Source organism: Tenrec ecaudatus, chromosome 1 (genome assembly GCF_050624435.1).
Source record: "Tenrec ecaudatus isolate mTenEca1 chromosome 1, mTenEca1.hap1, whole genome shotgun sequence".
NCBI lineage: Eukaryota > Metazoa > Chordata > Mammalia > Afrosoricida > Tenrecidae > Tenrec > Tenrec ecaudatus.
This window is the reverse complement of record NC_134530.1, coordinates 308,686,199-308,704,135: the sequence shown is the minus strand read 5'-3', so window position 1 is coordinate 308,704,135 and position 17,937 is coordinate 308,686,199. Positions and strand designations below refer to the sequence as shown.

The following is a 17,937-nucleotide window of genomic DNA, read 5'->3' as shown; positions in this document are numbered from 1 at the left end:
ATGATGTTTAATTAGTACAATTTTCTCTATTATCAGTTTTTAATTTAGCTTTTATTTCTTGATTTAGTTTGTTGTGTCCATTCCAATATGTTTTGGTTTGTTTCCCAAATTGGAATTGAAATCTTGTCTCAGCAAAACAGGCAGGGTTTTCTTTCTTTGAACACCTTTCTTAGAGCAGTCTTCATGGCTTTGTTCCTTAGGCTGTAAATCATTGGATTGAATGTTGGGGGCACAACTGTATAAAGAACAGTAAGTAAAAAGTCTTGCACAGTTGGAGAATCAGAAGGTGGCCTTAGAAACTCAAAGAGCCCAGTAGCAATAAATAATATGACCACACACAGATGGGGTAGGCAAGTTGAAAAGGCTTTTGCTCTACTCTCAGCAGATGGCATTCTGAGCACAGTAGAGAATATGTGTGTGTAGGAAAGTCCAATAGAGATGAAACAAAGAAATGCCACCATGGCCAGGAAGGCAGAGACCCCAAGCTCCTTCATGTAGTCATGGGAACAAGAGAGTTTCAGGAGTTGGGGGATATCGCAGAAGAACTGGTGAAGGACATGGGGACCACAGAAGTGGATGGAGAAAGTAGCAGCTGTATGCATGACCCCAGAGATGAGCCCACCGGTCCAGGCAGCTAAGACTCCGTGAATACAGGTGCTAGTGTCCATGATGATTTCATAGCGCAGTGGAAAGCAGATGGCCACGTAGCGGTCATAGGACATCATTGTGAGCATGGCTAATTCAGTAGAACAACAGACTGTGAATGCTAAACACTGCAGTATGCACTCCCAGAGAGAAATAGTGCCACTGTGCATGAAAGAATGACAAATGGATCTCGGTACAGTTGTAGTAATGTAGCACAGGTCCAAAAAGGAGAGGTGCTTCAGGAAGAAATACATAGGTGAGTGGAGAGTATGATCTATGGAAGTCACAGTGATAATGAGCATATTGCCTGTTAAAGCCACCAAGTAGAAGACTAAAAAAATAGAAGCCTGTAAGATTTCTATCTCAGGATTGCCAGAAAAAGTGACGAGAAGAAATCCACTCATTGTAGTCAAATTCGTCATACTCTTTCTGTCCTTCCCAGGGCAATGCTGACTGCAAGAGAGGATGGACATGCATAGGAAGAACGTGCCATTTATCAGTTGAATCCACTTGTTCCGTGATGTTAAGATACAAAGTACTAATTACTGGTCTATCATTGTATGTACCAAATAGCTTTAAATATTAATAGTTATGCTGAACCATTTTAGATGACATTGACTCATTCTTATGTCATCATTTAAGTAAAGGCAAGGAAATAGATAAAGTTTTATTAATGGGATAGCTCTCACTCTCTCACTACCATCAAGTCAATGCCAACTCATGGTGACTCTAGAATACAGGGTAAAACTCCCCTACTATTTCTGAGACTGTAACTAACTTTTTACAGGAACAGAAATTCCCATTTTTGTCCTGTGGAGCATCTGGTGTTTTTGAACTGCAGACCTTGTGGAATGGAGCCCAATGTGTAACCACTCTGCCATCAGGGCTCTAATGAGACATGTAGACCATAAATCATTTGTAGACACTCAGTGTTCCATTCAGCTCACACTCATAGATGTTTATTAAGTAGTGCCTGTGGTATTATTTTCTCATAATCTCACTGCAATTTATATAACTCACCACACTCTGGCATTGCAATTTTATAATTCAGTTTCATGTATGAGAAAGTACTTCTTAATTTAGGTATATCTCTAAACACACATTGGCAACAATAATGACATTATATATTGATAATGTGCCCAAAATCACTACCCTTAACCTATTATATCATATAAAGTGATCTGCAGATTTCTAAGTTTCTCTCAGAAAAATGACAGGCCATATATTTTCTAGTACATTGAATTATATTCTAGTAAATAGAATATGGCACATTTTAGTAAAAAATAAGTTGAGTAATAAGCCTGCCAATCCATGTGTGACATTACTTGATTAAATAAAATTTAAAGCAAAAATTCGATAATATTTGAGTGGCTCAAATTTGTAGAGATTCAAAAATTGAATACTTAGAGTTATTTAAAATGAGGCAAGATTAAAAAGAACATGCAGCTAGAGTGGTCACATGGGTGCACATTTTAAAAACACAGCCTGTACTTTAAACCAGTGACGTTTATGCTGCATATTTTATTTTTTATACTACATATTTTAACTAAAGCATATGAGCAAAATGGGTGAAGAAAATATTTGTTTAGAACAATTACAGTACAGCAAGTGGGGAGGATAAATAAAAATGTTTCCAATTTGCTTTCCACTGTACACACACACCCATACCCACACACAAACATACACACATTCAGACACAAAATTACCAAACCAAACAAAATCAAGAATCAAAACCCCAAGAACCCTCAAACTGCACCGAGACTTTGCAGTTTGACCAAAATATTAGATCTTGGGGGGGAAGTGCAAAATGCAAATCAAACGACCAAAAATGCTGAATAAGCAGCATCATTAATATACAAAATATTTATATGAATGAGCTGAAAGAGGTGATGTTCTCTATGTCTGTAAAACTTTGGAACCACATAGCGGAGCTGTTAAATCTAGTCCATGGCAACTTCCAAAGAGCAGAAAGGAATTTAGTTAGCCTCATTCTTCGATGTCCCATTAAATTTTTCTATGAGATCTGGAACATCATTTTCCTCATCAATGTTTTCTGTCTTTGGGGTTTTGCTATCCAACACTTGCCTTGGGAACTTTTCAGCTCATTTCCTAAGATTTGTGAAGCTGTCAGCAACAAGCTGACTTACTATTTCAGGAAACATTTATGTGAATGGTTTGGCTTCTGCATGACCAGTAAGAGCAAATGTGTTAGCAGAGAGGGGAGCTTGTACCTTGGGATAGTTGAAATGAAATGAATGGTGTTCCATCCCCTTTCCTCATGTTTATCTCTTCAATGCCAGCTGTATTATTCACAGCCAATTTTTAAAGAGCTCTCTGAAGCTATTTGTCATCAACTGTAGCTGTTCTATGTACCACCTTCATATTTCTGTGAGCTGTACCCTTGTTCCCTATCTGGACCTGAGGCTGAAGTTCGGCTAACTGTTCTTGATTCATGCTGATGGTAAATCTGAAGCAGGGAGCGTCCCTCAAACACTGGCATGCACCATGAACAAGAGGGCTGCCTTAGTGGAGACAGAGAAGACCGAAATGGGGCATTAAAAAATAATTTTATTGGGGGCTCATACAACTCTTATCACAATCCATACATGCATCCATTGCATCAAGCACATTTGTACATTTGTTGCCATCACCATTTTCAAAACACTTTCTTCCTATTTAAGCACTTGGTATCAACTCCTCATTCCCCCCACCCCACCATCCCCAATCCTCCCTCACTCATTAACCACGAGAATTAAGAAATTATTTTTTTCCATGTGTTACTCTGACCACTGTCCCCCTTTACCCATTTTTCTGTTGTCTGCCTTATGCATTGGGTCATGGGAGATTTTTAATGTTTACTTTATGAAAAGTGTTTTTTTCTGACATTACAATGTCTTGATCTAACTTTTCCTTCAACTATTTTCAATCATGTTTAAGCAATCTATCTGTGATATATAGTGCAGCAAGGACCTGATATATTTTATAAGTCGCTCTTAAGGTCAGTCAACCATAAGAATAGAAGAAATATTAAATGATGCCATCCCATTGTTCATTCATCCAACTTGTGCTCTTTGATCACCACACAAAGAAAAATATTGCTGGGGACATGAGATTTGAACTCCACACAAGGTTTCTGTAATGTAAACAGTTTATAACTTTTTTGTGTGGATTCCTAATTTTTATTTAAACATTTTACATCTTCTGCTAACTTTTAAATTTCAGTTTTTATGAATCAAATTACAATGGGCTTTATTATATCCCCTCAAGCTGTGTAATTTATTGGTTTTCCATGATTCAGAAAATTTCCCTTCTGCAGTCCAAAAAAACTCACCAGAGCACATCCAGGAACCTCACCACCCTAAGCTTAGGTAGACCTTGTCAGTGTGAGGAGCCAGTAAGCAGGAGGCTCCATGATGTCTGTGAGTCACGCATGCTCTGTAAAGCCTGGTCTGTGGAGAGAAGAAAATAAGGTCCTATTAATCTTCCTTTGGCCACAGGAGGTGAGGCGACGGTGTACCTCTGGCACGAGCAGTGGGATCCCAGGGTGCTTTGGGCATTCAGGACTCTTTGTAAATACCTTGGGGTCAAAACGATCAATTACATTGAGTTTCCTGTGCAATATATTTCTGTTGAGCTGAACTAATGATCACGTCTCATTATTTGGAATTGTAGCTTATTGGTGTTCACCCTCAAAATTACTGAGAAGTATTATAATCTGTCATTTAGATTTAGGAACACCCAATACATCATGGTAATCTCTATAGGTCAATATATTCATTGCAAAGTAAATGCATGTTTAGGTTAATAGTGTCTATCTTTTTGCTTCAGTACAAAGCCAAGATAACCTGCATTGAGTGATTCTTGGGTTTATAATTTAGTTAAGTCAAAGAATCTCATAGAATTAGATTCATAGAATCTTAGAATTGGAAGACTTTTAAGAAATCATATTGGTTAATATCTACTCAAATTAAAAGCTCGTTTTTCCACCTCTGTGTTGGTAGATTATCATCGATTTTCTGTTTGAATTCTTAGTTAAAGATTCTTGGTAGAAAGATGAAAAAGATACAAGAGCCACTTTTCATAGCATGTCATCTGATTAAGATCAAGGCTCTTGGACACTCCATGCCAGACTAGAAGGACCCCAAGAATCTTAAAGATTTGCTTCATAGATTGTTTCAAGGAAAATATTTAAAAGATTTCAAAGACCAGAAGTGTGTCTATGAATGCAGTTTATGTAAAGCACTCAAGTTGTGCCCTTGTCCAAACATCAGACATCTATCATTAAAAAATTTCACCATAAAATCAATTAAAGATATAAAGCAACTGTGGCAGTTACATATTTTCATGTCAACTTGAAGATATATAAAAGTCTAGGGGGTGGTATTCAACCTGTCAATCAGGTCACAGACTGATGGTGCCTCCTTGTGGACGTGGCAGTCTCATAAGCAGGGTTCTGGCAATGTCTCCCCTTTTCCCCTGTCTTCACCTTCCTGTTAGTGAGTCACACTGGGACTTGCCAGAGCCTTGTGATGTGACCACTGCCTTTGGATCCACAAGACTTTGCACCCACCAACGGGTGATCTTCCTGCGTTCTGCATCATTGCATGTGGCTGCTTGAGTCTGAAGAGAGACTTATGGGCTAGTGTAGGATTTCTGGACTTGAGTTGGACTGGGCTGGGAGGTTTTCTTAATATTTAATTATGTTTTGATGTACAGATCTCTCTTATGCATATATGAGTGTCTCAGGATTTGTTTCACTTGTAATACAATTTTATTATTTAATAACTTATTTTATTTCTCCTAAAATGCTTTTAAAAATCATTTAATTAGGGGCTCATAAAACTCGTATAACAATCCATACATACATCAATTGTGTAGAGCACATTTGAACATTCATTGCCCTCATCATTCTCAGAACATTTGCTCTCCACGTAAGCCCTTGGAATCAGCTCCTCATTTCCTTCCCTCCCTGTTCCCCCCTCCCTCATGAAACCTTGATAATTTATAAATTATGATTTTGTCATATCTTACACTGTCCAACGTCTCCCTACACCCACTCTTTTGTTGTCCGTCCCCCAGGGAGGAGGTCACATGTAGATCCTTGTATTGAGTTCCCCCTTTCCAACCCACCCTCTCTCTACCCTCCCAGTATCGCCACTCACACCAATGGTCCTGAAGGGATCATCCACCTTGGATTCACTGTATTTTCATTTCCTGTTTGTCCCAGTGTACATTCTCTGGTCTAGCCAGACTTTCAAGGAAAAATTGGGATCATGATAGTGTGTGTGTGTGGGGGGGGGGCGAGGAGAGGAAGTATCTAGGGACTAGAGGAAAGCTGTATTTTGCAACGTTGCTACATCGCACCCTGATTGACTTGTCTCCTCCTCTATGTTCTTCTGTAAGGGGATGTCCAGTGGCCTACAAATGGACTCTGGGTCTCCACTCTGCACTTCCCCCATCATTCACTATGATAACTTTTTGGTTCTGATGATGCCTGATACCTGATTCCTTTGACACCTCCTCATTACACAGGCTGGTGTACTTCTTCCATGTGGGTTTTGTTGTTCCAGAGCTAGATGGCCGCTTGTTTACCTTCAAGCCTTTAAGACCCCAGACTCTATCTTTTGATAGCCCGGCACCATCAACTTTCTTCGTCACATTTGCTTATGCACCCATTTGTCTTCAGTGATCGTTTCATGGAGGTGAGCACACAACGATATGATTTTTTGTTCTTTAATGCCTGATAACTTATCCTTTTGGCACCTAGTGGTCACACAAGTTTGTGTGCTTCTTCTATATGGGCTTTGTTGCTTCTAAGCTAGATGGCCACTTTTTAACCTTCAAGCCTTTAATACCCCAGACACTATAACTTTTGATAGCCGGGCACTATCAGCTTTCCTCACCACATTTTCTTATTTACCCCATTTGTCTGCAGTGGTTGTGTTTGGAATGTGAGCATCATAGAATGCCAAGTTAATAGAAGAAATTATTCTTCCATTGAGGGAGCACTTGAGTGGAGGCCCAATGTCCTTCTGCTACCTTACTACTAAACCTATAAATATTTGCACATAGATCTATTTCCCCATCCTCATATATAAATATATTTGCACATGTACATGCCTTTATCTAGACCTCTATAAATACCCTTTGCCTCCCAGCTCTTTCCTTGATTTCCTTTGACTTTCCTCCTGTCCCACTATCATGCTCAGTCCTCACGTGGATTTCAGCAATTCCTCTTTGTTACATTACCCTTGATCATGCCCTACCAGACCTCCCACACCTTCCCCTCCACCAATTTGGATCACTTGTTGCTCCCTTGTCCCTGGGTTTGTTAACACCACTACCTTTCCTCCCACTTCCCCCTCTCCCATGTCCCCCCGGAATTGTCGGTCCCGTTGTTTTCTCCTACATATTTTTCTCCTCCAGTTTATCTTATTTAGACAGACCTGCGGAGATAATAACATGCACAAAAGCAAGACAGCAAAACCAAGCAACAATATACAAAACAACAACAACAACAAACCAATGACAAAAAATAAAGGAAAACACAAAAAGAAAAGCTTGTGGTTAGTTCAAGGATTGTCTGTTGGCCTTTAGGAGAGTTTTCCAGTCCAGTCTGTTTGGGCACCAAGCCCTGCCCCCAAAGTCCACCTTCAGCATTCCCTGGGGACCTCGCCACTCCATTCCCTTGCTGTTCTGTTGCACCCCCTTAGTGTTTTGTCTCGGTGTGATGGGATCTGATTGGGTACAATTCCCACACTGTGTCTCTGGTGTTGTCCCCTGTAGGGCTATGGGCCAGTGAGGGACATCATGTCTTATAGTTGGGCTGGCCATTTTGTCCTCTCTGTGGACTGGCTGCTCTAATTGGGAACATCGTCCTCAAGGCCTGGTGGGCCCAGATGTACTTCACTCTCTCCTCCTCCCCCTTCATCTGCTCTAATGTGCTCTGATCTGATATGTCCCTCTCCCAGAGCTGCAGCTTCAATGCCGTCCTTTGAAATAAGTTCTTCTGTGGGGAGGGGCAGATGTTCACTTAGTAGTTGGGATTGGGGCCGTCCCCTCAGACTTCTCCACTGGTTCCCTACTCCATGCTGGCATGTTGCATTCACATCTTGGAGCACTGGGTTGAAGTCTAGTCCCTTTTTCCCTGTGATGATATAAACATTACCCTCCCCTTGGGTGGGTTATTGCCCTGAGCTCCCGGTGCCCACTTCTTTATTATTATTATTTTTTTCCTTTCCTCACCTCCTTTTTAGTTGTCTACCATGTGTATCCCTTTATTTGGTCGGGTCCCTGCATTATTACCTGGTCCTCACCCCAGGAATGTTTGTATAGAATAGCTTTTTTCCTATGCCCCATTTGCATTTTTTTAAAGCTTACCTCAGGCCCTCATAAGTTTTAAGGAGAATTTTACCATCATTTTTCTTTCTATGAGACTGACTGTAAAGGACAGAATTAGACAACGGTTTCCAACTAGATTTAAGACAGTTGCTTTCTGACTGTTCTATGTCTTCTGTTTTCTTCTTCTTTTTTTTCTGTTTTATTCTTTAGCAATGGGATTGTGTATTGTGGTTGTGCTCTGTTTACCTATTTATGTTTTGTGTGTAATGAAGAGACAATTTGATGGCTTAGCAGCTAAAAGGCCTACAGCTCTTAAAGGAACCATACTTGCAGGAAATCCATCTGCACCTTGACATGATTAAAAGACTTAGACCTTGAACTGTTGCTGTAATATGATGAAGTTTTAGGAATACTAGCAGGAGAAATTAGTGTCTTTTATTTGAGGGGACAGTGTAAACTATTTGAGGCAGGAGGTGGAACTGTGCTGGAATAAGAAGATTGATCTTCTCTTCTCCCTGAGAGAAAACCACTTGTTTTTGAGCTGACTCCAAGGCTTAGTGATTCTCTGTGTGTGAGATCAGCCTCATCCTCCATAGGATCTCCAATGGCTGATTCTTCTGAATTTGATCGCCAAGCGTTTCTTCCAAAGCACTTCACAGTGGATTCAAACTCTGATCTCCCACTTAGGGAGTGCAAACTATTTAGTCCATTCAGTGAGTCAGGATAGGGCCTATTTTCTGTTCACCTGAAGCACGAAAGTCATGTCAGTGTGCTGATTTATACAGGATGGGAGAGATTGTGGGAAATAATCATATGTCATTCCATCAGATTCTCCCCCAACAGCTATGCTGCCTTAAAGTGAGCACATGGTTGATTCTGTCTCCCTGTAGAAGTTGCTATTCCCTGATTATCTCCTCCTACTGAGCTATCCATTCCTCCTCACTGCCTACCCCCTATGCAGGTATTTGGTTTCCTCCCCTGTGAGTTTAGGTACTTTATTTTGATTACCACCCACCTTGTGACCCATGTAACTACTGAAAATGCATGTCTTATAGCTACGTACAAATAGCCCCCAAACAATAAAGATGCTCTCTCTCCAGTCCCCTCTCCTCTGGTCCTCTCTTCCCTGGTCACTCTCTCCCCTGGCACCTCTCTCCCATGGTCACTCTCTCCCCACTCCCCTCTCCTCCTATCCTCCTTCCCAGCTGCCTCTCTCCTGCCATTCCCACCTTCCACAACCCCGTATGGACCACCAAGCGGGCTGAGCGGGCTGAGGTGAGCATGCTACCATGAAATGTGTCTGACTCCTTTATTTCACTCTCTCTTCTATGTCTCTTATTCTCTATGACTTTTCTAATCTTCACATATTATCACTGTACAATTGTACCTGCCTGGCCTGTGAAGATTTGTTAGGGGCTGGCTCCCCTGACAAGAGAGAATGTTTTTAATGAAAAAAAATCATTTTATTGAAGGCTCATACAACTTATCACAATCTATACATCCATCCATTGTTTCAAGCACATTTGTGCATTTGTTGCTATCGTCATTCTCAAAACATTTTCTTTCTATTTTGGCTCTTGGTATCAACTCCTCAATTTTCCCCTGCCCCCTTGAACCCTTGATAATTTATAAATTATTATTTTTTCATGTCTCACCCTGTCCGATATCTCCCTTCACCCAATTTTCTATTGATTGTTTCCCAGGTAAGGTGTTATATGGAGATCTTTGTGATTGGCTCCTTCTTTCTACCTCACTTTCCCCTTGACCCTCCTGAGGGATTCATCTGTCCTGGATTCCCTGAGTTACCAATTCCTATCTGTACCTGTGTACATCCTCTGGTCTAGCCAGATTTGTAAGGTAGAATAGGCATCATGATAGTGGAAGGCGGGAAGTATTAAAGGCCGAGAGGAAAGTTTTACGTGTCATCATTGCTACACTGAACTCTGACTGGCTCGTCTCCTCCCTATGATCCTTCTGTAAGGGGATGTCCAGTTCCTACAGATGGGCTTTGGGTCCCCACTCGGCACTGCCCCTCATTCACAATGATAAGATTTTTTGTTCTTTGATGCCTGATACCTGATCCCATAGACATCTCATGATCACACAGGCTGGTGTGCTTCTGCTCTGTAGCTTTGTTGCTTCTGAGTTAGATGGCCACTTGTTAACCGTCAAGACTTTAAGACCCCAGAAGGGATACCTTTTGATAGCTGGCAATCATCAGCTTTCTTTACCACATTTGCTTATGCACCTGCTTTGTCTCTGTCAGCCATCCTGTTGGCAAGGTGCGCATCACGGAATGCCAGTTTAATAGAACAAAGTGTTCTTGAATTGGAATACTTAAGTGGAGACCCAATGTCCATCTGCTCCCTTAATACTAAACCTGTAAATATATGCACATAGATCCATGTCCCCATCATCATATAGAAATACATTTACTTATGTACATGCATTTATTTAGACCTCTATAAATTCCCTTTACCTCCTAGTTCTTTCCTATCTTTTCTTTCACTTTACGATTGTCCCACTATCATGCTCAGTCTCCAGTAATTCCTCTTGGTCCCATTGACCTTGATCAAGACCTACCAGGCTTCTTACACCTTGGGAGAGATAATGTTAATGTCATATTTGGGCCTAGATTCAAAAGCAGAAAAAAACACCATAGAAGTTTTTACCTTGGTCTGTTCGTCTCTCTATCTTCATATAAATAATTATGCTGAGATGTCTCTGTTGAAGAAGCATATGCTAACGACATTGAGAACATAGGGATATGGAAAGTGCTAGAGCAAAGAGCGACTCTGTTAAGTTTCACCCATTCAATGCCAAGTCATTCAAGCCATGTCAGCAGAGGGCGTGGACCTAGTAAATACAGTCATTGGTGTTTCCTGGGTGTACTCTTCCCTCAGACCCAGGCAGTTTAACTACATAAAGGGTGTAAGCCACTGAACCTTGAACTACCCATTTTTTAATGCAGCAACAGATGATCAGAACCCTTTGAGAGTCTCTATAGTTCACAGTGTTTATGCAGATTGTACCCTGTGACGAATTCTCACCAACAAAAATGTGAGAGGAAATGAACTATGACTGCTACTTTGAGATAGTTCAGACTTCAAGCTACTTTATCCACAATTCTCTCTCTGAGCAACAAAACCTGAATCAGAGTAACAAAAAAGGGCAGAAATCGAGAAAGAACAGCAAGGACAGTGATCAGAATAATTTTTAGGAGGGGGGTTTGCAAAAGTGAATGATGAGATTTTTAATAGTCAGTTCAGCAGTTCACATCTTTTTCATATTATTATTATTCAGGTTGTCCTTCTAAAAGGTGTACATGTTGGCAGGCCTCATCCTTTTAGGGAGTACTGGCACATCCTTTAGAAGAGCCCTAGTTGGATATTGGGTCAGGAGCTGGGCTGCTAACCACAAGGTCAGCAGTTCAAAACCCCCAGCAGCTCCACAGGAGAAATAAAAGGCTTTGTACTGCAGTAAATATTTGTGGACTTGGAAACCCACAGGGCAGTTCTATGCTGCCCTATAGGGGCACTGTGAATCAGAACTGACTAGATGGCAGTGACTGGTTTGATCTAGGTACTTTAAGTGAAAAACAAAACAAAACAGTCTACACCCACTGCTATCTATTGGATTCAGACTTGTAGCAATCTTACATCGATTTTCTGAGGCTGTGAATCCTTACAGGGCAAATAGCCATATCTTTCTCAGATGGGTGGCTGGTGGATTTGCACTGCCCACCTTGTGGCCTAGTGCTTCTCCCGCAGTGCCAGCAGGGCTCCTGAAATAAAATGCCATTTTAAATTACAGTAATTGATTTTCTTCATCTGAGGATATACATTTGGTCGAAGTGTCAACTTTCTGATCCCTTTCTGAGCTGCATCCATGGGAGTGTAATGCAGTTTTAACATGTATTGTAAAGGAATTCAAGTTTATCAGACATTATTCCAAGAATTAAATAAAATTAATTGCCATTGATTTGATTTGGACTCACTTTGGCAGCACAGAGTTCAAATGCCCTATTGAGTGGATATCCAAGGTGACTGCCACCGTGCCAGGGGGAGGCGGCACCTCATTGTGGTTCTGATTTGCATCTCTTTAATGACCAATAGTCTCAAGCATCTCTTCATTTGTTTCTATCTCCCGAATGTCTTCTTTGGAGAAATATCTGTTTGTGTCTTTGTCATTCTCATTGTTGCTGAGCTGTGTAATTTTTCTATAAAATTTAGAGATGAGTTTGTTAGGTTTCTGGGGTGGTTTACCTTGGTTCTTGCTTTTCAACATTGAAAGAATTCACATGGCAGAAGAACTTTTGTAAATCCAAATGAGTTTGATAACAACAATAAGTTACTGCTTTTAACTTTAGCATCCAAATCTCACAGAAAATTGACTAAAGGCTCATTCTAATCCTAACAGGATTGATTGCATTGTGAGCCCTTTCATTTTGGGGGATACAGATCAACCTATGTTTTAATTAATGTAACCTTATTGTAGATTTAATGTCTTGGCAGGGTGAGTTCGATCTTGTCTTTTGTAAAGATGCCTTGAAGAGTTTTGACTGTTCATTTCAAAGAGTGTCAGTGTTCAAGAGAAGTTTAAGTAAAGAAGAAAGTCAGCACCAAGGAGCAGGTTGAAGTCGAGAGGCTTTGGATAAAGCCAGGGCACTTTACAATATGTGTTGTCAGGGGTCCTTCAGGTCAGTTCTGACTCCTGGTGATCCCATGCACAGCAGAACTGAAGGTGGCCTTGTCCTGTGCCAGCCTCACAATTATTGCTAAGATTGAACATGATGTAGAAGCTCCCATGCCAATTCCTCTCAACTAGAGTTTTTCTCCTTTTGGATAACCAAGCATGATGTTCTTCTCTAGGCACTGGGTCTTCTGTGAGAAATATGTCACCATACTGGTCCATCTTCAGCAAACAGAGAGCAAAGACTAGGTAGTTCCTAAATAACCAGGACACCAATTGATAGCCGCTAGGCTAATCACTATGGGTCCGTGGTGGTTTAGTGGTTATGCGTGGGGCTGCGATCTTCATGGATGAAGTTCAAAATCAGCAGCAGCTCCACAAGAGAAAGACAGGGCATTTGTACTCTTGTAAACCATTACAGTCTCAGAAACCCACAGGGGATCACTATGAATCAGCGCTCACTTGATGGCAGTGAGTGAGTTTAGGCACCTGCAGTATGGAATGTGGGAACCCAGTTAATTAAGAAAGTGGTGGTGATGTGTGTGTGGGGGGCTTGTAGTGGAGGGAGGGTAGGCATAGAGGCTGCTGGGCGCAGGGGCAGGATACTCTTAGTTGAGACTCAGGAAAGATAGTTAACCCCACAGTACTCAGCCAAAGGGGAATGAGGCTTGCAAACTAGGAGACAAAGTAATATTTTCTTTATTCTATGGGGTCATCTTTTTTGAAATGGGAAAAGTCTATAATAGGTTAAATCTGTAATGGAAATAATTTATGCACAAATTAGGGGGGGTACTTCCTTTGCTTTAACTTATGCTTTGAGTTTATAAAAAGAGAGAGATAAATAAAAATTACCTCTTGAGAAAACGTAATTATAGTCCTTGTGTTAGTCTGGTTTGACTAAAGAAACATATTCATATGTATATGAGAGGGATCTATATCAAAGAGTATTTAAATATCAAGAAAACATCAGAGCCCAGTTAAGATCCAGTCTGTTTCTTGAGCATGTAAAAAGGACTAAGGCCTGAGCCATGTCATGATGCTGAATTCACACGTGTATTCATTAAAGGGATAACACATTTTATAATCAGTATATATTCTCACTTAAAATTTGGCACACACAGTCACACATCAGGCAATGCATCATAGACTTACCTTACCAGTGGGGAGCTCAGAGGGGCGTGGTGTCCTCTCTGCACTGAAGAAGCTCTGAAGCTCTTCTGTCACTGGTGGGGTTTTTATACATTAAGGTAAACAACTCTGCTTAGTCACATATCACGTCAATGCCCTATCTTGTAGTTTTGATACATTCTACCAGTGGGCACCTGGAGTTTGTTTACTTTTACAAATAGCATTACTCTGAGTTCCTAACCTTGTACTTGTTTTTCACCGCACGCGCTCATTTTCTAAACAAAGTTTAAAACAAAAATATTTAACAGTTTAAAATAAAACAAAATGCAGTTTTCTTGCTTATGTCAGTCCATAATTCCAGTATAAGCCCATATGTCCAATATCAGCCATATCACTTGAGACCTGTATGAAAACTCATGATATTTAGCCTAATAAATATGTCAGGGTGATTTTATCTGTAGACTGCATGCTGAAGAAAACACTTACACTAGAATTCACTTGCTGGTCAGAGAGACTTTTTGTTGTTATAGTGAAATAATTGTTATATATGAGGGGGTACCCAAATCTGTGATTCCATTCTTGGAAACATTTAAAAAACATATCTGTTAGATGGCTGACAGCCCCTCCCTCATTTTTTTCTTCACCTCTTCTATGTCATCAAATTGCTGTCCTTTCAGGCCCTTCTTCATTTGCAGAAACAAAAAGAAGTTGCAGCGAGGTCAGGTGAGTCAGGTGCATGGGGCAAATGGGTATTCTGTTTTTTGCCCCAAACTGACATACTGAGAAGGCTATGTGAGCAGGTGCATTGTGGTAGTAGCAATACCAGTCCCAAGTCTGCCACAAATCAGGCATTTTCTGGTGCACACTACTACACAATTTTTTCAGATTCCTTAATTAATGAGCTTGATTAATAGTCTGACTTGCTGGAACAAATTACAAATGTACTATTACCCTCAGAGCAAAAAAACCCCCCAAAAACAAAAAACCTAAATGAGCAGCATCATGATCTTGGATTGTACTTTATGAGGTATTTTTGGACAATGTGACCATGGGATCTTCCACTGCCTTGATTGATGGATGCTTTGGAGTCCCTAGAATTGCACCACGTCTTGCCATCAGTAATGACCTTGGGGGAAAAAAGTCTGGGTTGCTTTAGAGCTGTATTTTGAAAGCATGGCAGGTTTCCACTAAATGTTATTTTTCCTGGCCAGTTAGAAGCCAAGACACAAATTTGGAAGTGACTCTTCTCATTTCAAAGTCTTCCAAAAATTCGCTGAACCAAGCTCTAAAATGGTTCAGATAACTCCGCCTTCTCTTCAATTGTCCATCGTCTATCTTGTAACACAAGTGCATGCATTGTAGATATTTTTGGCCATTTGGGAATTTGATGGATGTCAAGATGGGTTTCCCACCTGGCATTTAACCTTTTTCAAATGAGAAAACCACTGTACACTTAAGTTTTTCCCATAGTACTGTCCTTGTGAGTCGTACTCAGCATCACAACAGTTTCTGCACTATTTTCCCTGAGCAGGAAACAAAATTTCACAGCCACATGCTGTACTCTTACATCAGTCGTCACAAAAAATGAAGTTTGAGTGAAACTGATTTTACAAAAAAAATTCATTGTGACCAGAGAAACCTTCTCAAGGCACGCCACTGGTGCACTAACTCAGAATGAATTGCTGGATGTTCGCCTAGCTAGAGAAAAACTTGGAGCCCAGGCCGGTCCAGGGAGGGCAGTCTCCCTCTCAGGAACTTGCTTGGTTGTGCCCTTGATGAAAATTTTTTGTCCTAGGGCTGCATGCCTGGGAGTCATACTCAGACCAATTGATGAGAAGGCCCCAAATTGTTATTGTAAACTTTTCTAATCTTCCCGTGTTCATGTCCTGATCATGGTCTCTTTCCTGCTCTGGGATCTCACCTGTGACTGTGGTGAGTTGATCTGATGTCATCGTGATTTTGTGAAGATTCCCTTTGTGGTCCACATTCCATGTGAGTAGCTGAGAGGGCTGTGGACCCTGTGGACCCCACTCTGGCCTCATGCTGAGCCTTCCTCATCCAAATGAAGTGTTTCCATCTTTGTCTTGTCTTTTTCTTGCATAACTCCTAATAAAGGGGTCTTTGTAAGACATAGTTGAAGTCAGAGTTCTTTTAGATTTATTAAATATTATATCTTTTTTATTGATTTTTTAAAATTATTTTTTTAACATTTTAAAAAATCTTTTTATTGGGGCTCATAAGGCTCTTATCACAATCTGTACATACATCAATTGAGCAAAGCACCCTTATACATTCGTTGCACTCATCACTCTCATAATTCACCTTTAAATATTATATCTTATAGTGTAAATTTTTTGAGATTTTGATACCAGTGTAATTGAAGAAGTCACAAAATAAGTGAAATGCTTCATGTAATTAATTTACTTAATTTGTGTTTACTTTTTGTGTATTTGTAATCCTCAAGGCTTTGTAAACTCATTTGTGCAGTTTCAGAACTAAATAACAATGAATACAAGTGAATTTCCACTCATCAAACACTAACAGAACACTAAGGGTGGTCATGATTCCTCCTTCGTGAGTAGTGCTATGGAAAGTTTTGCCCTATCACCCCATTGTTTATGCAAACACTGTCCAATCACCTAAGATTTCAATCTGCACAAGTCAACACTTTATGTATTTCAGTCTGAAGCCAGTCTGTATGTGTAGAATTTTTTTATTAACAGGGTTATAAGCCCTATACCATTGACTAATTTAATGACACTATCAGTAGAATTACCTATGGCCCAGGAGGATGAGTTATAATGTCCTCTATTATAAAATGATAATGATGTATCTACAGTGAACCAGACACATACATAAACCTCAGGTCTGGAATGAATTTGCAGCTGACACTTAATTCTAGCCTCACTATAAGAGTAATTAGTTCTTATGGCGTGGCCCTGCCTGATGCTCACCTGCATGTAGCGTCACTGAAGATCACCTCATTATAATCAATGGTACTTTGAGAAGGTATAGTGTATATTTTGGGTGTCTTCTATCTTCTGACCTAAGGGACTCATCTTTTCCCATGGTGCCTGGCAATATTCTGCTTCTATTCGTTAGGCCTTTGGTATACGACAATGTTTTTTTTTTTAAATTATAATCATTTTATTAGGGGCTCATACAACTCTTTTCACAATCCATACATACATCATTTGTGTCTAGCACATTCGTACATATGTTGCCATCATCATTCTCAAAACACCTGCTTTCTACTTGAGCCCTTGGTATCAGCTCATTTTTCCCCTCCCTCCCCACGCTTCCCTCCCCCTCCCCCTTGATAATTTATAAATAATTATTACTTGATCATATCTTACACCATCCGACATCTCTTTCACCAAGTTCTCTGCTGTCCGTTCTCCAGGGAGGAGGTTATATGTAGACCTAGTCATCTGTTCCCCCTTTCTCCCTCACCCTCCCTCTACCCTCCCAATATCGCCACTCTCACCACTGATCCTGAGGGGTTCATCTGTCCTGGATTCCCTGTATTTCCAGTTCCTAGCTATGCCAGTGTGTCTCTAGTGTTGTCCCCAATGGTTCTATGGGTCAATGAGGAACACTGTGTCCCATGGTGGGGCTGGCCCTGTGGTCATCTCTGCGCATTGCTGTTCTGAGCAGGAACATTGTCCTCAGGGCTTGGTGAGCCAGGTTGTGAGTCACTCTTTTCTTTTTTTCCCTCCTATGCCCCCTCGTTGGATCCTGTGTGCTCTGACTAGACCAGTCCCTCTTCCCCTCTTCTTGAGCTGTAGCATCAGTGCTGTCCTCTAAAGTGAATTCTTCTTGTGGGGAGGGTGGTGCTGTCCACTTAGTTGGTAATGGGGCTGACCCCTCATACCTCTTTACCGGTTCGCTGCTTCATATCAGTATGTTGCGTTCTTGTCTTGGAGCTCTGGATTGAAATCTTGTCACTCTGTTCCCATGGAAGCACAATCAACACCCTCCCCCTTTATGGGTTAGTGCCCCGTTATCCCGGCTACCCATACCTTTTCCCATCCTCCCTTTTAATGGGCTACCACATGTATCCCTGAATTTAGTTTGGCCCCTATCATATTACCTGGGCCTCACGCCAGAGACGTATGTATACAGCATCTT

At 40.8% G+C, this 17,937-nt stretch overlaps 1 protein-coding gene and 1 pseudogene across 1 annotated transcript; both read right to left on the bottom strand.

Annotated features, from left to right (window-relative positions):
* Positions 1-128: 128 nt before the first annotated feature.
* LOC142437587 (olfactory receptor 14J1-like) lies at positions 129-1,067 on the bottom strand. The gene has a single exon (XM_075540688.1). The coding sequence runs from the start codon at positions 1,065-1,067 to the stop codon at positions 129-131; it is 939 nt and encodes a 312-aa protein (XP_075396803.1).
* A 1,554-nt stretch (positions 1,068-2,621) lies between these two features.
* Positions 2,622-3,105, bottom strand: LOC142437586 (transcription factor BTF3 homolog 4 pseudogene; annotated as a pseudogene).
* Positions 3,106-17,937: the final 14,832 nt, after the last annotated feature.